Source organism: Protomyctophum parallelum, assembly GCF_964188405.1.
Source record: "Protomyctophum parallelum genome assembly, chromosome: 1".
Taxonomy (NCBI): Eukaryota; Metazoa; Chordata; class Actinopteri; order Myctophiformes; family Myctophidae; genus Protomyctophum; species Protomyctophum parallelum.
In genome coordinates, this window is record NC_139697.1 from 6,647,961 (window position 1) to 6,671,816 (window position 23,856).

General features: G+C 43.0%; 2 protein-coding genes across 5 annotated transcripts in view; one reads left to right on the top strand and one right to left on the bottom strand.

Moving 5' to 3' along the window:
- LOC310870622 (uncharacterized protein) overlaps positions 1-23,856 on the bottom strand; it is a 441,780-nt gene that overhangs the window by 343,162 nt on the left and 74,762 nt on the right. The window lies entirely within an intron of this gene.
- The window catches only part of tnxbb (tenascin XBb), a 44,654-nt gene continuing 21,311 nt past the window's right edge, over positions 514-23,856 (top strand). For all 4 annotated transcript variants that reach the window (XM_083758493.1, XM_083758496.1, XM_083758494.1 and 1 more), the window contains exons 1-7: positions 514-661; positions 5,882-6,005; positions 6,607-6,840; positions 8,028-8,085; positions 8,659-8,874; positions 11,163-11,969; positions 14,121-14,236. In XM_083758493.1, coding sequence (XP_083614619.1) covers positions 6,688-6,840; positions 8,028-8,085; positions 8,659-8,874; positions 11,163-11,969; positions 14,121-14,236 — 1,350 coding nt within the window. In that variant the 5' untranslated portion in view covers positions 514-661; positions 5,882-6,005; positions 6,607-6,687. The remainder of the gene's footprint in view (positions 662-5,881; positions 6,006-6,606; positions 6,841-8,027; positions 8,086-8,658; positions 8,875-11,162; positions 11,970-14,120; positions 14,237-23,856) is intronic.

Below are 23,856 nucleotides of genomic sequence, written 5' to 3' on the forward strand. Positions count from 1 at the left end.
TCTTGCTCGGGGACACTTCGACACGGATACCCGGAGGTCGAACTGGCTACCAATCTCAGACGGCCTCGCTACCCATTTAGCTAAAGCCGCCCGTTGTGTTAAACCAACCAACTTCACCATCCTTAGAGGACAAGAGAGAGCCTCTCTCTTGTCATCTAAGGATGGTGAAGTTGGTTGGTCTCTCGTGTCCCCCAGTGAACAGATAGACAGGACAGGTTCAAAAGACATTAAAGCTTAGACCCCTGGTCCCTTCAAAACATCTAGAAATCAGATGTTTTCCATCGCAATACACCGCCCAAATGGGACCAGTAAAGCACATAGTTACATCAGAGAGAAGGGAGAGAGGAGAGGAGAGAGAGAGGTGGGGGGTGAAAGGAGGAAAAATTCTTGAAGTATGAGAAAATGTTACTGCTCCCCTCCCCTCTCTGTTTCTTTCTTTCCTTCTCTCTCTCTCTCTCTCTCTCTCTCTCTCTCTCTCTCTTTCTCTGTCTGTCCATTCATCCCCCAATCCCCCTCCCTCTCTGATTCTGTTGGTCAGTCAATGAAAGTTTTGCAGACCAGTGAAAGAGAGAGAGAGAGAGAGATAAAGAGGGAGAGAGAGAGAGCAACAGACGGATAGACAGAGAGACTGAAGGAAAAAAGATAGAAGCACCACTATCAGGTAAGACCTCTTTTGTCCTTCTGTAAGCATTTGTCATCAGTGATTCTGTGATTCACTTGTCGGTCGGATGTACAAGAAGAAATTAATGACATTTTTTTTTTTACTTGATTCAGTCAGAGGAGGAAAATAAACATCTCATATGTCCCATGGCATAGGACAGCAAAATAGCTGTGAGCTCCCTAATTCATTTTTTTTAATTATAAAATAAATGAATACATTTAAAATAAATTATAGGGTGAGTCACTGACCATATTTGAATGACAGCAAGCCAGCAAGGGATGTATTCTGCATTCCCAGGATTTCCGTGGATTGTGTGGCATTATATTGTGATGCAGCATGTACATAAAGATTACATTTAAAGATTAAACATAAAGGGAAATGCTGTGTGTTATGTGCACAGATCTTGTCCTCAATGATCACAGGAACGGTTTGGTAGATATATTGGTTTGTTTGACATGGGGTTAAGCTTTTCCTGCAGCTGCGTACAAGTAGCAGCAAAACAAATGCCTTAAATGTAAACTCTATGCTTCTGCTATATGACCTCACAGTTTGGTTTACTGTGGCTGCAGCAGAGTGTCCAGAACTAAATCCTCACTGCAGTGTAGAGAGGGATGCAGTTGTGCCTGTCATTGCCTGTCATGGCCTGTCATTGCCATTTCTTCTGTGAATGGCAATAATGTATGCAATGTACATATGAAATCCATATGATCTTGGCCTATATATAGTGTCTATCACAGTCTGGGATGTATTTATGCGTCTGGCTGTCTAGACTTCATATAGGTCTACTGTACGTTGGCATGCCATCGCTGGCATCGGTCATACATTTGCTTTTGATCAATGGTCATACTATAGCGTGCACAATCTCAGTTTTTCCGCTAAAGTATGTTAATCACTGATAATACACCATCTTCTGTTCCTTTTGGCTTGTCCCTTCATGGGTCGCCACAACGAACCATCTGCCTCCATCTCGCCCTGTCCTCTGCCTCCTCTTCTCTCACACCAACTAACTTCATCTAATCATCTGCCTCCATCTCACCCTGTCCTCTGCCTCCTCTTCTCTCACACCAACTAACTTCACGTCCTCTTTCACTACATTCATACATCTTCTCTTTGGTCTTTCTCTAAGGCAATAATACACATTAATACATAATACAAAATATTACACCATGTGATGCAAACATGAAAAACAATCCAAATAGCTTTGACATAATATGCCATTAAACTTCCCTCCACCAGACAACAGAAAGCTTGCCATTGTTTGCTTATACTAAGACAACTTCTACAGCCAAGTTTAGTCGATGGGTGCCAAGCTAACGTTTGGAAAGGGCTTAGTGCACATGCAGAGTTTATACTTTGGCTACTGAAAAATGGACAGAGTGAGAACAGACAGGTGCAAAATGTATCTACAATGACAAAGATACCGAGTCGCATGGCGAAAATACCAGATCTAACCAGCTCACAATGTGTCACAATGCGACGCCTTGTGAGTTTGCGACACCGTATAGTATGAATCAGGCTTAACGTTTAAGTGGTTAACACCACACACACTTCTCTTCCATGTCTCCCCTGTGCTGTGTCCCTTTCAAATCTCCATGGTCTCAAACAAATTACAGAAAAGCATAAAGAAAACACAAGGAAAAGATAATTGAGTTTAGTTTAGTTTATTTATTTACATTGATTGAAAACCCATGAATCTTACAAACACATTGGTCAGAAACAATCTAGTCAACAACTTAACCCATTCTGACCGGGCACCCATTTTGGTGTTGGCATCATGTTATGCTTTAGCTATTGAAAAATAGCAGATCTACAAGCTCATATCGCGCCACCGAGTGGCGCGATACGAGCTTGTAGGTCTGCTATTTTTGAAAAATCGAAGACACTTTTAGAATCTGATCTCAGGTCAGAATGGGTTAATAATGAAACTGTCAGGATGTAATAGACATTTTTAGAATCTGATCTCAGGTCAGAATGGGTTTATTCAATTGCGGTCCTCTGGGGGCTTCAGGGGGAGAAAAGCTCTCAATGAAACAGGAATAAAATATTATGATATAAAAACAACGGTATAGACTAGGAATGTCCCAAACTATTTATTTTTGCTCCCGATCCAATTCCGATCATTTTATTTTGAGTATCTGCTGATTCCGATTTTTCCCGATCCGATATTTTTTTGATAGAACACTTATGCCATATAACTATCCAAAATCACTGACAATATCTAGTCTATAATATCATGATATGGATATAATATTGATTCTAGAGATGTCCCGTTCACGAATATTTGCCCCCGATCCGATTCCGATCATTTAAGAATGACGTGATCAGCACCGATTTCCGATCACGTGATCGGATCGGGACAACCGTAATATAGACGCATATATCACATACTGTAATGTATAATCACCACACACACACACACACACACACACACACACACACACACACACACACACACACACACACATATTGGTTCTAGATGAACTATATATAGTAAGTCCAGAGTTAAGTTCTTTATGGGAGTTTCTATTGCCCTCCTCTGGCTTCTGAGAGAAATCACCACAGCATGCAAAGCAGGTGTCAGTCTCAGGTATTTACAACGGGCTGAATGATGTCAGTATAGAGCCGGTCTAATGGCCGCGGTCTAGACAGATCTTTAAATGAACCCACAGGTATACTTGGAGAAAGTAAGACATGAATGTCAGAGTCCAAAACAATACAGAGCCCGAAAAAGAGAGAAAAAAGAGTGGTAGGTAGGAGAGAGAGAGGGGGGTGGGTGGAGGGGGGAGTGGAAATGAAATGGGGAGACAAAGAGAAAGAATGAGACAGCCCCCACGATAGAAAGAGGGATAAATCTTCAAGACAGAGTAGGAAAGCAGTGATTTGAGACACACACACACACACACACATCCGTACATATGCAAACCCACCCACGCGGTCAACAGTATTATGCTCCTGGGATGAAATTTGGTCCATTTCACAGTAGTCCAAATCAATTTCATGATCCATCGCATGATGACAACATTTTTACTACTGTTTGTTTCTACAGCAGCTTGTATAGATGTAGATGTATATCCTCCAGGGATGGAAGCCAATCCGTCCATCCCACCATAGTAGTGAGTGCAGGCTCCGGTGAATCTGCCTCTTCCCTGCAATGACATCACTACCCCTCTCTGATGGCTTTGATTTATGACCCTTTTCCTCTTTATGCGCACCACTGGACGATGAACAGCCAGTCCTCCTCCTCTTGGCTTCTTTATAACTTATTTTTTATTCCCAACCTGTGGGCCGGTGTTGCGGACTGATGTTGTTTTTTTTAAAGCATTTGTGAGAGATATTTTATTCAAGTCTTTTACAAAAGGTTGTCTGTAATTCTTCTGCCTCTTGATCTTTTGTTTGCCTTATTATTGTTTATACATTTGTCACAGTGGTTAAACATCCGTCCTATCTCCTAATTTGGTTTGTTGTAGCAACGAGGCATGGGCTAATCATGACAGATGCACTGTTTGGACAAAAGTGCTACCTTCATCTACACAAACATTTCAAGGGTTCAAAATCTTAAAATGTATTTGTATGACGAAGTGAAAACACATCTACCCTTCAGTTTCCCTTGTTCCTTGTTTTTGCTATAAAACAACAGGTTTAAATGACAAGGTCATGTTTTTTTTCTTCGTACAATCGTTGTAATATTTTTCCTCCTGGATGGTGCTCTATCGCTGGCAGTAACTATAAGTACATATACTTAAGTACTGTACTGTATTTTGAGATATTTGTACTTTACTTGAGTATTTCCAATACTTTTAGTCCACTACATCTCGGATCTAAATAAATACTTTTACTCCACTACAATTATTTGAAAACTTTAGTTACTTTGGAAATTTTGATTATTAGTACGAAACATACATTAACCACTTCAGCCAGCTAAATACATTTAGTCTATTTTCAAATTATGTTTATACATTTGAAAACTTGAAATGGGACATTCTGCATAATGAGTAGCCTACTTTTACCTTTGGTACTTTTAGAAAAAAGATATTCTTTGGGGCTTTTCGCCTTTATTGATAGATTAACAGTTGTCAGGAAAGGGGCAGAGAGATGTGGCGGGGAGACAGAAGCAGCAAAGCTTGTCGGGATCGGGACTCGAACCCGCGACACGCTTTCATGCTGGATCACTAGCCTATAGGTGCCTGGACCAGTCGGCCGGCCCAGGCCTAGTTTTGGTACATTAAGTACATTTTGATGCCAATACTTTTGTACCTTTACATTTTTAATTCCGGACTATTTTTTATATTGCAGTATATATACTTTGACTTAATTAAAACATTTTTCCACTACTGATCGCTGGCCGTAGCTCCCCCTCTCCTCCCGTAGAGTGCATGACGTTATGCTATTATGGTGGAGCAGGCCCAACGCTGGGACTTCTCTGCAGCTCCTGGTTTCTGCATTTGGACGTGCTACTGTGGCTGAATTGGATCTAAATGTCCACACATCTTTTATTTCTGACCTGGCTTGAACTATAAAGATCTGGAGAGGCCGAGATCGGTTGATCACTAAGTGATACATTTTCAGAACACATCAGCTTTAAGTGTTTAAGGAGATTAGTGCTGAAAGTTGATATTGGAAATTGTGATTTTCATAGCCTTACTTGGAACGCCCGTGGAATGTTATAAAATGTTATAACCGCTGGGCTTCTGAATCCCACTCGGGGGAGCCAGTGTCTTTGCTAAATGTATTTAATAATATATATGGGGGGGACTGCTCCTAAACTTTATGATTCACGTTTTTGCTTGGTATATTACAAAACTGAAATGTGTACTAATGAATATGACTGAAGATATAATTCATGCATCAATTACTGTAATGGATTCCAGATAACTTAATGCATACCCTACCAAAGGATGCAAGGTCTCCAAGTTGCACGGAAACCAAATTGCCTAAAAGAGCCAATCTTGGTGTTCAAAAAGTCAAACTGAGTTCATCTAAACCCCAACCGGCCTCAACCACTGAGTGGTGGCAATGTTACAGTGGCAGACCTAGGATTTATAAAGAGTTATACGTTAAAGATAATTCTTTCCATGGATTACAAGAGCAGTACCCTGCCATGCTGACAGGCAATTAAACAACAACTAATTGGGCGATTTTGACTCATGACCAACGTAGTTTAATGAAGCCACTTTTAATGATGGAACCAAATGTGTGTTTTCTATTTTGTCGTGTTGCCAGGGGAAGTCTCCCTGGGGTGTACAGCGGAGGGTGAACACAGAAGAGGTAGGAGCGACAGCACTCTGACTCCAGGATCATCTTTTGAGACTTTGACTGAAAGAAAAGGAGAGGCAACACCAGAGTGGTAAGAAGTAGTGCAGCTGTCTACAAAGGCCTAGACCAGAGGCTCTCAAACTGGGGTACTGTATGTGAGGGGGTTCAAGAGTGTCAGCTAAACTTAAGGATTGACAGTGTGGAGAGTTGATAGTGTGGACGCTTAACTCAATGTCTGCCAAGGACTTAATTAACTGCTTTTTTATCAACCCACAGCGCCAACAACGTCTTTAACGCCTTTTTAACACGTGTATAACGTTGGGCAAAAACAAAAACAAAATGTGCTCACCTATGTGTTCATTAATGAGCACCATAATGAGTACCAGTAGGGGCGCTGTTTGCCAGAAACAGAGAGAGAGAGACAGTGCTGCACTGTTGCCTGCTAATGAGAGAGAGAGAGAGAGAGAGAGGAGGGGGGAGAGGGGAGTTGCACCACTCGGTTCACACGGGTGTGATTTCTATAACTTTGAATACCTTCGGAAACATGTCTTCTACTAGATCAATCTGTTCAGTTAAGAGCCATTCACACCAAGCGTTACTTATAACTAACAATAACTATAATATGGTCACCTCTTCACCGAAAACTGGACTATGAATAAGCCTTTAGTAGTTAACATGCTTGGTCACTCCAGGATACTTCCCTCTTCTCCTCGACCACCTGAGGGACGATCTTCGCAACGACCATTTATCGAGCCCTCCATCTGGTCCCAAAGATGCCCCCCGCCATCATCCCATCCACCCTCTTCGTCAGCCTGCTCCTAGCTGGCCCTGCTCTCCTCCTGACCCCTGCACCTGCACCCACCTCCCAGGAGCTAGGGGTCAGGGTTCAAAGGTCACCCCAGGACACCAACCAGAACTCAATCAAGGTGATTGACCACCCTAAAGAGATTCTAGAACAAGAAACGAAACTCCTATTAAGTTCCATATAGTAACAACCTGCTCCCAGTGCCTCTGCCATTTTGGAGCGATGACATAACTTCCGGTTGCTTTAAAAAACATTAAAAAGTCATGGTGTACAAAGCAAAAACTTGTTTTTATCCTTTTCTATGATCATATATTGATTTCCTCATTTATTTATCATATTTTTGAATGGATCAAAGCAGACATTAGTAACATATTCATTCAGAATGTGAGGGTGCATGTGTGCGCATGCATGTACGCGACCGTGCATGTTTACAAGCGTATTTGAGGTGTTACATACTTTACTTTATTTGTTTATTTGGACGGGACAGAGTATATTAATGAACATTACATTACAAATGTAGCGTAAATACACCAGATTTAGCAGAGATGCTAATTTCCATCCGTAGTCCCCGGTCATTGAACACTAAACAAAACTGACGAGAGGACAGCAGGACAGCATACCAAACACAGTAAAATAAAACATAGAAAGCACTGCCATATTGGAGTGATGCCCCATCTAGTGGTGATCCAAAAAGTTTCGCCTCTTGTTCTAGAATCTCTTTGAGCACCCTAAAGACTAACAAGTAAGACGCGCAAACGCGTGAAGCGAACGCAGCTCGTGTGTGTGTGGTTGTGTGTGTGTGTGTGTGTGTGTGTGTGTGTGTGTGTGTGTGCTACAGCTGCGCCCTGTGTGTGTGTGTGTGTGTGTGTGTGTGTGTGTGTGCTACAGCTGCGCCCTCTGGTGGCGGGCCGGTGGTGTAACAGCGTGACACACACACACACACACACACACACACACAGACATTCAGCCCTTGCTGTCATAGTAAGTGGCTCACTGCGTTCGCAATCATTGTGTGTGCATCGAGAGATGTCTGTACATAGAAATTGATTTATTGGAGATTCTGAGTACATTTAGTTTTGCATTGTTCCACTTTTTGCTTTGGCAATGTAAACCTATGTTTTCTCATGCCAATAAAGCTCAATTGAATTTAATTGAATTGACATTATAACAACCAGTCGTTGAGCTAATCTTCAGTTATCTCACCCGATATTGTCAAAATAAGGACCTAAATGTCTAAGGTTTAAAGGCCAGTTTTAGCTCTAAAACTGCAGTATGAATAGGCTTTAATCCTCCTTGTGTTTGTGTCAGGTGGTGATCTCTGAGGGTTGTGCCAGTCAGGGGGATTCGTCCAACTCAGAACAAGGAGGTAATTGTCCTGAAAACATTGACTACATTGTTGTCCTCGGTCATTAAAGCATGTATCTCCATATTTTATTAATTAATGCCCTTATACTTCATTGTATGACAATGATGCGCAAAATTTGCGGAAACAGCTGAGAATGATCTGCTATTTTTGCTACTTTTTGCAACATTTTGCAACATTTTCTATTATGACATGCCCAAAACAGGGTTGCCAGTTTGAAAGTGGTTAAGACTGGGTTTTCTAAATATTTAACCAATGAAACTTCTGATAATAACTATACATTGGATGCACATGCAGGTTCCTTTTTTTCAATTTCCTGTCATGGACATGCTCCATGCTCAATAGATGAAAGAATATTGTCCCTCTCAGGTAGAAACCTTTTTCTACCTGATAGGGACAATATCTTTTCATCTATTGTTTGGGTACATCATCATACCCCCTGCTGTGATTTCTGTATCAAAGCTCAACATATATCTAATTCTCAAACTTGTACAGTCACATCAAGACAATGTTTCTGTAATTTCCCTGATGGATTTGGATCATCTTCTGCTCTATACTACTCCTGTGTTTCCCCAGGTAAAGAACTGGACCTGGTCCCAGGTTCCGCTCTAGTGTTGACCCACCGAATCCAGCTGATCCCGTCCGGTTCGGCCTCCGGGGGCTCGTGTGGCTGCGAGGCGGACTTCGCCTCCCTGAGGGAGAGACTGGAGAGGTTGGAGAGAGAGGTGTCTTCCCTCAGGGAGAAGTGTGGAGGACCTGATGGAGGGTGCTGCTCTTCCAAGGAGAGCAAAGGTACCCACCCAATAATTAGAATATTAGTCATAATAATTAATGATGAGAGTGTACAAATGGGACCCGTCCATGTCCATCCATTTGTACACTCTCAAAGTTATGGGGTCCTTGAAATGGAAAAGTCCGTGATTTAGAGCAGTTGAAAATGTTCATGCCGCAGCAGCCCCCCAAAATAATAATATTTGAACTGGAGTCCCCCACCCTGACAAGCCAGTATATTTTGTTATTAGCGCAGCCGTGCCCGGCAGCCGGCAAAGAGTTCTCAACAGGCCCGAAAATTAAGGCCCGGCACTACCTGGGCCCTAACTGGACTGGCCTTTTTTTTTATTGTATTCAGCATTTTCAAACGCTGAACAAATAATGGGCCTTGGTGTGAAAAAGAGTGCTTTAGAGTATAAGATTATAGTTGGACTTCACTTCAGTCTCTCAAGGCGATATTAGCTCACTGTTCTCCGCACTGCCCAGCCCATTGAATCACCCAACAATTCCACTGCTTTAAAAGAAGCTCTTCCACGCCTCAGTATCCTGAGTGTCAATTTAAATGTGAGAGTAGAAATGAATCCCTAAAGGCCTCTCAAAGTTAAATTAACACTCACACTCTTGCCGTGCACCTCCCTCCACCGCCTGCTTTCTCATCACACGCACGCACACACACGCACGCACACGCACACACTATCACTGTCTCCCCCTGTTCCTTCATCTCTTCCACATGCACACGAGCACACTCCCACTCATGGAAACACACGTGTGCACAACTGCACACACTCCCATTCTAATGAATCATCCTACATACCACTCCTTTTTATGATGTTACACGTGCGCATGTGCATGTACATGCACGCACGCACAAACACACCCTCTTTTTTGCACAGAACTCCCACATGCTCAGCTCCCACACACACTGTTAATGTTATACTTTACAATACATGCACTTTCTCAGAAAAGTGATTATTTTCATATCATAAAACTAACTGTCCTCTCAGTAATCCAGTTTGACATATTTACAGTAGTCAGCTGCCTGTCATAGAACAGCTGACATCAGTAATGATCGCATTAATAACTGGAACACCTCAGCAATACTCACATGAAATGACATCATCTCTGTGTGTGTGTGTGTGTGTGTGTGTGTGTGTGTGTGTGTGTGTGTGTGTGTGTGTGTGTGTGTGTGTGTGTGTGTGTGTGTGTGTGTGTGTGTGTGTGTGTTCCAGTGCTCTGCCCAGTGTGATCTCAATCTACATCTCCCCTTAATCAACTGCAGCTTCACAAATCTTCTCATCCCATGCGTGCATACACACAACACACACGACACACACGCACACCGAGAATAAATCATCTACACAAAGAGGGGTCTGGTTGGAGCCATATTCAAACAGACCACCCATTTCTATTTCACTTGTATTTAACTTTTTTTATAATGAGGACAATAGATCGGATTTTAGTTTTTTAAACAATACGGTACCCACACACAGCATTTAGTTTGTTTTAAAGGAGACAGATCAGTCTCTTAGAAGTTCATTTTTTATAAAAAGGAAAGCTCAGAGACATTAAGGACATTATTCCTTGGAGGTTCATGAGGTTCTTGAGTCGATCATTTTAACCACCACATCTAGCCCTCTCCTATGTTCAAATCCATGTCTAAAACCGCACACACTTTGTTATTGAAAAAAAACATATTAAATATTAACTCAAACTGAAAAGGTGTTTTCCACTGGAAAAGGACACCCCCTGTACTTTTCCCATAAAAGAGGGGAATATCTTCCAGGGCGGACAAGCATGCAATATGTGCAAAATCGTTGGCAATATCCACAGGGCTTAAAGTTGTCAGTCCTGGGGACGGATTTCAGTCCTGAGGATTTCATAGGGGTTATTTAATGAGAAAAAGTAAAAAGTAATTTTCAGTCTTGGGATTCTTTTTGGCTTTAAGCCCTGTATCCAAATGCCAACCAAACTAAATGCCAAACAAACAACACATCTATAATAATGTATAAAGTGACATGAATTGGGACTACATTGATAGAGAAAGGTGGAGCGCATATCTCTGCCAGGCTGGGTGATCTACCCAGGGCTCAAGTCGTGAGTTGCAGAAGTTAGAAATAGGGTTTCTACTGTATGATGCCGTATCTATACCAACCGTACACATTTTCACATGAGTGCCGCCCGCCACCAAAAGCACTCTGCAGAGATAACATGTTTCAACTGATATGATTTAAATAACATGCCTTAAACAAAATGTTGCCTTTTCCCCTTTATCTTTCCCTCTCTGCTTCCGTCTCTCCATCCTCTTCCAGGTGCTGGTTGTTCCAACAAGCCGATAGATGAGTGTCCCAATGAGTGCAGTGATCAGGGTCGCTGTGTTGACGGGAAGTGCGTCTGCTTCCCTGGGTTCAGCGGGCCGGACTGCAGCCAGTCCGACTGCCCTGGGAACTGCAACGACAAGGGCCGGTGTGTGAACGGGCAGTGTGTGTGCGACCCCGGGTTCACCGGCCCCGACTGCTCACAGAGCGACTGCCCCGACGACTGCAGCGACAAAGGCAGGTGCGTGAACGGGAAATGTGTCTGCGACTCGGGTTTCACTGGTCCAACGTGCTCGGACAAGGACTGTCCCGGGAACTGCAACAACCGTGGCCGGTGTGTGAACGGACAATGTGTCTGCAAGTCCGGCTTCACGGGACCTGACTGCTCCGAAAGGGCCTGCCCCGGGAACTGCAAAAACCGCGGGCGGTGTGTAAATGGGAAATGCTTGTGTGACTCCGGTTACACCGGTGCCGACTGTTCGGAGGACTCCTGTCCCGGTAACTGTAACAACAAAGGCCGCTGTGTCAATGGACAGTGCGTGTGCAATCCTGGACTCACTGGCCCGGACTGCTCAGAGCAAACCTGCCCTGACAACTGTAACAATCGTGGAAGGTGTGTCAATGGGAAATGTGTGTGCGATGTGGGTTTCACCGGCGCCGACTGCTCGGCCAAAGCTTGTCCCAACAACTGCAGCAACAAGGGCCGCTGCGTCAAGGGCAGGTGTGTGTGTCGTCAAGGGTTCACCGGCCCTGACTGCAGCGAGTGTGAGGCTGGGATGACCGGACCTAACTGTGATATCGGTGAGTCTAAGGGAGAATGTCCTCCTCTTCTTTTGGGGATTTTGAACTTGAGCCAATGAAGAAAAATTACACAGCGCACAATTCCCATCCTGTTCAAATTCAAGGGATTTATTGTTCTCAAAATGACAATAGCAATAGCAATGGTTACTCGTCTATGACTCATAGATGCATAATGTCAGCATAATTAGGCCTGCAATTTAGAGGGTTAGCAACCCCTACTTTAGCCATAAAACGTAATATTGAAGGAGCCTGAATTGTCCCGTTTGCCTCGTATTTCCCCTGTTGTTGTGGTTTCTAGGCAACCTTAGCTTAGTTGGAAGCTCTGTTTGGAACTGGTTCAACCTGCAGTGATTCCAACAGTGGAAGTTTTTCATTATGAAGGCCTCACTATGACATTATGTGGAAGTAGGCCAGCTCTGCGTAACACATTGCCTCAAACATGGACATGATGTGGGGGACTTATAGGGGAAGTATACTGTATTGACCAGTGAAACCAACAAGGCGGTGTGAGTGAGCACATGCATACTTAGTTATAGTTACTGTTAGTTTGCAGTCTACTAATTATACTGCTTAACCCATTCTGACCTGAGATCAGATTCATACGAGGTTTCCGCCGGACACACACTGGTCCTGATCAACCCATTCTGACCTGAGATCAGATTTTAGAAATGTCAGACGTTTTTAGATTTTTTCAAAAATAGCAGACCTACAAGCTCGTATCGCGCCACTCGGTGGCGCGATATGAGCTTGTAGATCTGCTATTTTTCAATAGCTAAAGCATGACATGATGCTGACACCAAAATGGGTGCCCGTTCAGAATGGGTTAAATAAATACAAAAATAACATGAGCTTTGCAATAAAATAAGTATTAATGAGATCAGTAGCAAAGGCTTGGTCATGTACTGTCTAATTTAGTTCTCCATGTTCAGAATGGCCTATTGAATACTGGCATTGGACTGCAGTAATGCTTTAGTTTATAATACCATTATGTGCATATTGCACGGGGCAATTCTCGCCTCTCCATATATACCACTCGATACGTCAGTCCATGATTGCTACAATAAAAACCTCCAGCCTAGAGAGCATACGTTAAGAGTGTTGTAATAGTTTATGAGACCATGCATGTGTAAAGCAAAGGGGCAATTCAGCCTGTTCTTCTACTACCCTGTCATCAGAAAATGGTACTGCAATGCTTTATGAGTCCATGATGTAATGTGTTGTGCAGAAAATTCTTCAGCTATTTTTTTTACGAGAACTCCAGCGGTAAAACAAATTTGTGAAATATTATCAAACGTGCCCTCGTTACAAGTGGCTATGAATCATCTATCCAGCTTCGCCATGCAGGCAGGCTCTAATGTTTGTCTTGGCATGCTTAACACACACATATGAGTACAATGGTACAGTGTGGTATACTGGTATTTGGTGTGTGCGCGGACAAGCATGTGTGCATTTTCCTGTAGGATAACGCATTATTCCTCATGCTTTTGGCTCCTCCAGATCCAGTGATTAGTTAGAGATTAGTGAGTCAGAGAGAGCAGCGTGCACGTTCAACTTCCTTTACCACAGGCATTTACGCTGGTATAATCTCTTAATAGGCTGTCTGTCACAGTTTAGATGATAATGATTCAGCAGTCCACTGCTAATTATTTCCTGCTGCTCTATTAGCTCACCAAGTTCTAGCTTGAGAGACAGAGAGAGAGAGACGATGAAATTCTCTTAAAGAAAGAAAGAGAGGGAAGGAAATGTAGCATTACACGGAAGTGGGGATTGAACCCGGGGATCCCACTCGCCAGACCAACTCGCAACCTGTCGTGCCAATAGGGCTGAGCCTGATTGGCAGGGCTGTTGCCTGTTGCGGGCTGGGTCTTGGCTGGGGGCTAAGGAAGGAAGGAAGGAAGGAAGGAAGGAAGGAAGGAAGGAAGGAAAATAGTACTGCACCGTTATTATATAGGCTGAGTGAGAGACATTTCGGGGTTGTAAAGGATTAGAGTGTGAAAGTCATCAGTCATTGTGAACATACAGGAGGTTTACGTGGCACAAATTGACACAACAATAACATTAGGGAATTAATATATTTGAAGACTGCTGAATGCTGGTGTCCAGATGTTTTAATGATTACTGACTCACATCTGTTCTTGTCTGTCCATCCAGAGATGGCCGGAGTGTCCCAACTTGAGACCAGGGACGTCACAGAGACATCTGTCACTCTGTTCTGGACTCCGCCCCCTGTCCAGTACGACACCTACCACCTTATTATCACTAGCAAGGTACACACACACACAAACGCACACACACACACACACACACACATGCACGCACGCACACATGCACGCACGGCACGCACACACAGACAGACAGACAGAAGAAAGAGACGTGCTTTAAGAGTTGCTCTGAGGATAAGTCGGTATCGACAGCAGAACCATAATGTTCCTTTATATACACTGTAACCACAGGAGTTCCAAATGGTACAGTCCAATTAATCACAGACTTCTGTGGAAAAAGATATTGACTCCTTTTGGCCCTCTTAGGATAAAGTTGTAAGTATTTTATGGTAATATATTCTGACTGACTCTTCCATCCCTGACGTCATTCTATGGGTATAGAGTAGACAGTGCGTATTTCTTGGGTGCGTGCGTGCAGTGCACACGTGAGCATACATGCGTGTGCAATAGTTTGTGTGTGTGCTTACGTGTGTATTTGTGCTTTGATGTGAATTAGCGCATACATATGCATACAATATACGTGCATATGCATACTGTATGTGTGCGAATGTGCCTGACATTATCAACATTATTTCAGTCAAACTAATTACTTTACCATTCACCAACTCAAGAGTTCTTTCCGTCTTTCTCTGGACCCTAAAACCAAGCAGCCTTGAACGGTTTACGAATCCACTCAAGATGCTGTCATAATTGACACACATGACTGCACTCTCCATGTCGTAAATTGTAAATTTGGTTCACAGCATGGAGAATCGTTTTTTTATTCTTGAAGATTCATTTGGCATTTTATGCTTTATTTCTGATGGGTACAGTGAACCCAGAGAAAGGAAAGGCGAGGGGGAGAGAGAGGGGGGGATGATATGCAGTAAAGTGCCGTGGTCGTCTCTCCAGATTTGAACCGGGGTCAGCTGCGAGAAGCGCTATAGCCTTATTCATGTGATACATGCTCTTACTCGGTGAACCACTGGATCACTCCGGAAAGAACATTACGGTATATACTGAAGGCATGAACCACCAAATTTATAAACCATTTTTAGAGTTTGTCATTATAATTATATGTATTTAATTTATAATTATATATTTCTTTGAGCTAAGTGGAGTTTGTCAAAACAACCAAAAAGAATGTTAGAAGTGTGACCTAAATGCTTAACAAGACAAAGAACAAAAACAAGTATGTGTACACAATTACACATGCATAAATGTGCTTTTATGCGATGCACATGTTCATGCGTGTGTGTGCGTGTCCACTGAAGTACCTGTCATAATTCATAAGCTCTTTAGTAAACCATTCTGTGAAAGAATGTACATAAAACGGCTGAATGCATTGAGCTCAGCATCGTTAAGAGAAGAACTGATAGATAAATATACTAAATTGCCGCAGAGCTGGTCTGGTCTATCCAGAGCTGGTCTGGTCTATCCAGAGCTGGTCTAGTCTATCCAGAGCTGATCTAGTCTATCCAGCTCTCAAGTGCTTTTCATCCAGATGCCAAAGTAAGAGCAGCAGGCCTATAAATCGCGTTATGGCAGACTCCATTATATATTATTATTTTTTACATCTGGCATATGTACAGTTGAAATGTTAACATGAACAATTTAATCCTTACGTAACCAGGTGGGGCAAGGAATTTACTTAGGATAATATAAAATGTACGACTACGCCACCTTGATGATGTTTGTATCAAGGAAATTAAACAATGAATACCTCTAAATCGGGTTCCCCAAAAAACACAAGTTCGCACAATGAGACTGAGACGTGAGTTTACCCCGAATGCATAACATTTATTCACAAGTTAAGACTTATACAATATATACACTAAGGAAGACAATATTTATTAAGTTATTAGATAAAACCAGCAATAGTTCTATAGGTTAAATAATCACCAACCACAATATAGCCAAAGTACAAAACAGTTGTCAGCAGTTTGTAGTAGTAATGTTCAAAACAGAAACACAAGAGTCAGTTGGCCAGGGAGCAACAACCTTACATGAGGGGGCTATAAGCTAAAACTATAAGCCGCTATGCCCACCTAAAGCCTAGGACCACAACACGCACACAGCAACAGCACGCAGAAATAAGAGCGTCACCGTGAAAAGAGGTGCACGCAGTCACATCAACAAACCTGTAGGACAGTGGACTATAGTGAGGCCTATTGTGAACCCCTTAGTAGGTTGGCTGAACCACACTAGACATCGACTCTGGTGACACCAGACTCCACAATTGGGGAAAGAAACAGAAGACAAAACAATGATCACAATATGAAATGGCTCAAAACACTAAAAGCAATAAAACAAACACTTTAATTAAGTTACACCAACAAACACAAAGTAGGCTTAAACAACGTTTGCGTACCTTCAGTTGTCTGTACTTAACACTCCCTCTCGCCACAGCAATGGTTTGGTACATGATCAACCTGAATTATAACAGCAGAGTTATTTACAATTATCAGATAGTATAAACATCATTAAACCAATAGGCATGATCACCTTACTCACCCTGGCAACAGCATTAAACCAGCATAAGTGTACGACTCAGGTCTCAGGACCCACAGCCATGTAACCATCAAGCAGACTATTGTTTGGTAGACTACAAGGCCTTTAAATAGTAACACTGATTGAAAACCAGGAAGTGGATAGTGCAGCCATCCCTATGGTGGCCCTTGAGGCTCAGATCTGACCGGCTACACTTAAGGCTCATACATAGTCTGGATTTACGGTGGTTAGGTGACCACCGAACTACAACATGACGTCACGAGCCGCGGTGAAGAGCAAACCACCGCCACGCTCCAGCCCTTCTCTCTGTTTTTACTCAACGTTATTTCAGCTCCGGTGGTCAGCTCACCACCGGAGCGGTGGTCACCTCACCACCGAAAATCCAGACTATGAATAGGCCTTTACATAGGCGTTAACAGCCCACTCTCCTTATTCGGCCAGTTGCACAAATGTAATGCACACTGCTGTTGATGTACACGTACTGTACAGCATGTAATTTAAAGCCTTATATCAAATGAATTGTATATTGATGACGATAATAGGTCTTTGTATTGGTTTATACAGAGCTTGGGTTTACTGTACCTTCTGACTCATTCAAAATGTTTTCTGAATGTTGGGGCAGGATTTAGCTGTTCAAACTGTTGTTCTGTTTCCAAGATTTAGAAGATTAGAACATAAGTATTGTTTATGAGAAGGCCAAATTATAACATTACAATAGGTTTTTCCACACTAATTTAATTTCCAGAATATAAAATGACCTGTGGTTGTCAGGCCTTTAAAGGACGTTGTGGGGAGGCATGCATGGCATCTATTCAACATTGACACAAAACAAGGACATGAAAGTCTTGTATGGTGGTTGGACCAGTCCAGTATGGGACGCAGTGCAGAAATGACAATTTGTCACACAGCTAAGCCTGATGAAGAGTTCTTGGCTTGCAATACTGCTGTAGGTGTTGGTCATTTTTCAATGAATTGTCCAGAGTCTGCTAGTTTCAGCAGTCAAACAAATGATAAAGTAAATGTATTGTATTATTCCATCCTGGCGAGGTCTTCTGGGATAGATTTTTTGACCTTTATTTAAACAGGCACATCTGAGTGAGCACAGATCACCATGCCTCGCATCCATACATCCTATACACCGGTATTTCAATCGCTGATTCTGAATATTTCCATTTAGGTTAAAAGAAAAATGGAAGTTATGAGGTTATACCTGGGCCAACAGCAATGATGTGAACATTTCTCTCGGTTGGGGTTGGCTTCATCGCTGTTTTCCATAGAGAACGAAGGGGGAGAGAAGTTGGTTTCATAGAGCATGACTCTGGCCGTTGGAGAAAATAAAAAAATGACAGCGCTCAGAGGTCTGGTAAACCTGCAAGACATGCTGCGTCATCGCCAAGAGAAACTGTTTCTGTTTTCGATGTGTAACGAACTGTAGCCGGCGTACACTTATAGGCTTGGCTTGTGGCTTCAAGGGCGCGTGATTCACCTTTAAAGCTGTTAAGGAACATTTGACAGCGAAGGTGTATTACTTCTGTTGCAGTGAATGTGAAAAAGTACAATAAACCTCACCTCGGTCAAAGCAACCAACTCCCGCTTTCAAACAAATGACCAATACTTTAACCACATGAACCCATACTACCACACTATTCCAGTAATAGGTGAACCTTTAGTGAAAATATGCGAACTGAATTGTGCAAAAAAAAAATAGTATGAGGATATTTTGTGTAGAGGGAAAAGGGAGGGGACCAAGTACACCCTGGATGATCCCGGTCAATGAGGGCTTAACCCATTTTGGTGTTAGCATTATGTTATGCTTTAGCTATTGAAAAATAGCAGATCTACAAGCTCATAGCGTGCACCGAGTGGCGCGCTAAGAGCTTCTAGGTCTGCTATCTTTGAAAAATCGAAGAACGACTGACATAGAAACATAGGCTTTTTCAGAAAAATGTCAGGATGTAGAAGACATTTATAGAATCGTTCCCAGGTCAAAATGGGTTAATGGACATGCATTTTCATCAGCATCCATTGGAATAACATTCCTCACAATAGCACAACCCAAGTTGAGGGCTAAGAGTGCACATCTTCCAGTGCCTTATGGGATCAATTAAATGCTTATAATGTGATCACATCTACCTATCAGATGTCAAGGAGAGTACCATCCCTGAGGAAAATAACTCTTAGTGCAGTTGCGCACAGACAGATGTCACTGATTACGTTTAACTCAATGCTAGCATTGTGTGTTCTATTGGAGTGTGTAAGGATGCTATTAGCGTTTCCTTGATTAGTGCTCATTGCAGGAAAGGAACTAGTGGCCTACTGGGGGTGCCGTGTCATTAGTCAGAAGGTTCATTGTTCTGAAATTACTATCCCTATCTCTAACCCTAACCTAAACCTAACCGCAAGCACGGGAGCAAACCTAAACCTAACCGCAAGCACGGGAGCAGTGCATGTTTGGACTAACGGGACTTCGGATCTATGGGTAGTTCCCCTACTGGGTGAGGGTGAGTGGATATAACTGTTTTTCATCCATTTTTCATCCTTCAGACTCAGTAGCAGGCTAGCAGCTGGCTAATGTTATGTGTGGTTAAAGATTATTACAACAAACATTTGGTACATACTGTATCATGTTTGATTAAAAAAAATCAGGAGAGTGGTTTAATAGTTTACACCAGGTAGAAAGTATAGGGATGATTAATTGATTAATCATTAATTGGATCAAAATGTAAAAGAAATCGAATATATATTATTTTTTATAAAAATTAAAAAATCTGTTGCAAAGGCTATATTAGCATCCAAACACTGGCCATAAAACTACATTTTTTTTCCACAATTGATGCTTTTGTTATGGTTTATAAAAAAAAGAAAAAAAAGAAGCTTACCACAAATTTAAATATAGGATAACAAGAGTGAAAAACAAGATTAAAATCTCAAAACTATTAAAAACAAATATTAAATATACATAAAATGTGTGACAGTGTGACTGACTTAAACCCTTATAAGGTCATTCATGAACTTCTTCCAGCGCTGGTTCAGTGCTGGGTGATCGTTTCTGCGTCCTTCCAAGATGTTCTTTTTCAGTCTCTTGTGCAACATCTAACTATAAATGCACCAAGTCTCTGTGTGTGTGTGTGTGTGTGTGTGTGTACGTACGTCTGTACATCTGTAATCCACGTAACTCAAGAACCGTTCGCCCCACCAACCACATACATGGTGAGTGACAGGCCGGTGTACTACTGTACCAATGCAAAGGTGGATGCCTGTAAGACTGACATGGCCATCTAGTGGCCGCAATGAATTTCAGAACAGGATTGCAGTCAAAAGTGCAGCTGGTTGGGCGCCCACTGGCCACTTTGTCCAGGCGCATGCCACATATACTGTAGGCTTTGGCCTGACAGCGCCTTGCATGTTTGAGTCCCGTTCATGACGACCTTTGCTGCTTACTGTATATCTCTCCCCTTCTCTCTCTCTCTCTCCCTCTTTCCTTCACTTGATACTATCAATAAAGGCATAAAAGCCAAAAACAAATCTTTAAAAAACTATGATTGAAAATGTAATGGCAGCCTGGTGGCCGGGCTGTGGAAACGGTCCCTTTTAATAGTCTGCTTGCTCGAGATTTGATACTGCGGTATCAGCAGCCTGATGATAGCAGCAGATTGTGGCTGCGGTCGTTGGTGTCTTTGAAACGTTTAGCCGTGGCTACATACGGGGAGACCATCTCAGTGGCCTTGTGGTTAGAGTGTCAGCCCTGAGACTGGGAGGTTGGGGTTCAATCCCCGGCCGGGTCATACCAAAGACTGTAAAAATGGGACCCAATGCCTCCCTGCTTGACACTCAGCATCAAGGGTTGGATTGGGGGTATAAGTCCCTGCGACATACTAGTGTCATGTCCAGGGGGTGTACTTGTACATCAAGCTGCCTCACGCTACAGAAACAGGAGATAGGCTCCTGCCCCTATGGGCCTCATGGCTACAGAAACAGGAGATAGGCTCCTGCCCCTATGGGCCTCATGGCTACAGAAACAGGAGATTGGCTCCTGCCCTATGGGCCTCATGGCTACAGAAACAGGAGATAGGCTCCTGCCCTATGGGCCTCATGGCTACAGAAACAGGAGATAGGCTCCTGCCCTATGGGCCTCATGGCTCGGCAAGGCTACTTACTACTACATACGGGGAGGGGAAAGGCCACCTCAGACGATGTGCTGGGCCATGTACACCATCCTCTGTAGCATCCTCTGTTGAACCAAGCAAAAAAGGGAATTTTAGGTTTAGGGTGCGAGGTAGAGGGGCTCTCTACTGAGCTATAGTTCTCCCCCGTCACATACTCCTCATGTCATGACTGATCTTCCACTTTATTCTTTTTACTCCTACTTAGCGTTATGATTCTTTTGAGGTCAGAATATTGTAGTCCCAGAGGCTGTGTCTGTCGCACATGTGAAGTTCCTCTGATATGATTTCATTTGCGGTCTACAAGATACAAACTAGCGAGCCTGGGTTGTGATTGGACGGCGGAACGTGTGAATGGTTGTTTTTGGCAGACCAATGTTAATGGTTTGGGTCTGGCTTTTGTCGGACAGTGACAGTGGCTGTTTGTTCCGGATAGCATGAATGGCTGTTTTTAATCGACTCAAAATGATCACCCCAATAGCCCAATCTGATCAACTGGTCGGTCAAAAAGGCATGGTTGCCCAACCCTGGTGTAAGGGGGGAGACACAGGAAGGATGCAATGCATTGTGGTGGGGTACAATCCCATGCCAACAGAGACTGGGGCCAGGCCATGACCAGTTGACCATCTGTAGACGCTGACTATGTTGCTTGAACAACATTTCATCAGATTTCAAGAGGGTTTTTTCTCTGTACTAAATCATCTACACTTAAAGGTATATTCAGTGATTTCACTCAAAAAACCTTAGGTTTCGTTTTTGGCTGTGGGACCCAGCCTTTCGTCCAATCAGGATAGAGAGTCAAAAACGAAACCTAAGGTTTTTTTACCCCCAGGGGTTAACTGGGGACAGGGAGGAACTCCTTATATGGCCAGCACACTCTATAGTAGGGAGGATTATCACAACAAAACAAAAAAATAAGTGATATTTGAATTAAGTGAAATCACTGAATATACCTTTAAGTATTAATAATGAAAGTTAGTGATATGTTGTCCTTTTTCTGTCTTTTCTGGGGTTGAGTTTTATTGTAGCAGATTGTAGGTTGAATAAGATGACATCGGTGCGGTTTGGGATATGTAAAAGACCAACCACCTTTGATGCGTGCCATTGAGCAATGTACTTGTAATTGGAGCTGTTTATGACACACTGTCAGCTTGCAGGTTGTGGGTGTAATGTCGATCAATGTGCAACCACACTCTGTCCACTTATCGCCGATATATTATAATCCTATTATGCTACAAAATGAAAACTCTGTCAGTCTGTCTGTTCGCCCTCATCCATTTCTCTCCTCTGTGGGTTGACGAGTAAAATCTGAACGTATACGCATTGGCATTGACCATTAGGATATGGCCAGTCTTAGCCGTTTCACCACGGACGGTAAATGTCTCGGTTCTATTGGATCTGTTCACGGTCACAGTCCCATGGCTCAGATGTAGGTAAAGATTAGTAAAGAATAATCCCAATGACGGGGCACGGTGGCACAGTTGGTAGTGCTGTCGCCTCACAGCTAGAAGGTCCTGGGTTCGATTCCCGCTCGGGGCGCTGTGGGTGCTGGCGGCGTGTTTCCTCCTCCATGTCATCAGTGCCCATACCCGAGGCGGGGTTGGCGAAAGGGCCTTTCTGTGTGGAGTTTGCATGTTCTCCCCGTGTCCCCTAGGGTAGGTACCCTCACAAAAACATGCAGTAATCCTGGTCACTAAACTGCCTCCCCCTGGCCAGCCGGGACGCCTGATGGAGGGGAAAGGAACTGGTTGGAATAACGTGTTCCTTCCACGCGCTACGTCCAACCAGGGAAACTCCCCCCTGTCAGGTGTAAAGGAGCAACTTGGACACTCAAGCATAAAGGAAGTATGAGTTAAGTCCGTTGCTCTCCCCAGGTTGGCGGAGGGTGTGTAGAGCCCAGGATCACATTAGATGATTGACACAGGGGTGAAAAATGGGTTACAAAATCGTGGGATAAAGAATATATTAAAAAAAAAAAAAAATCCCAATGTGATCTTGTATATCCTACATTTTGTATATGTTTGAAATGGGGTTAAAGTGGCGGAAAATGAATTGGTAATCATTAGGAGCGAGTTGAAGAGAGCGTGGGATGCAGAACAAAGGGACTATACTCTTACATGGTCCCTTTCTGAATGCATGGAAATATCACTGTCACTGAGATAAAAAAAGAAAGCACTTCAGCCTGCTTAATTGTCTGCAATTAAACGTGAGAATACATGCTTTGTACAACACGATGAGGATATCGGCTGTAATATCACATTTTCAACATTATGTAAGCCAATGCAACAGTAACCTTTCCCCGGATCTCACTGTGTCTTTAATGTGGGTGTGAAGCTGTGAACAGACACAGACATTCAGTAGAAAGAGAGACGGGAGAGAGAGATTTGGCTACTGAGAAGCATTCCACACAACCCACAACAGTAAAACAACAACAAGTGACGAGAGACTGACAAGGAACAGAGGGAAGTGAGGGACAGCGGGTGGTTGGATGGATGGACGAGATGGATTGAGAACATAGGACAGGCGAGAGGCGGAGGGAGTATAGGAGAAGGATGCAGATGTGCGATGCTTGTTGCCAGGGGCAACGCATAAACACTGTCAAAAACATACCCTGGTGCCAGAGGAGTGACATCACCACCAGCAACCCCACAGCTGTGTCAGAGAGAGAGAGAGAGAGAGAGAGAGAGAGAGAGAGAGAGATGGAAAGAGACGAAACAGGTACAGAGATAGAACAGGAGCAAAGTGTTTCTCATATTTTATTTACCTGACATACAGACAAAATACACAATAAAAAGGTTACACAATTCAAACCATGAATGAATTACAAACCATAGGTTTGGCAACTGGTTTTATGCTGGGACCTGAACTTTGCGTTGTCCTTTTCCCTGTCAAACACTCTTTTGAGTTAGATTGTTTGATAGGAACATAGAACTCTAACAGCAGAATATTGTGTAGCCTACTGTTTTACAGAGCTCGTTGTTTTTGACACCAACTATGAGCTCTCTTTAACAA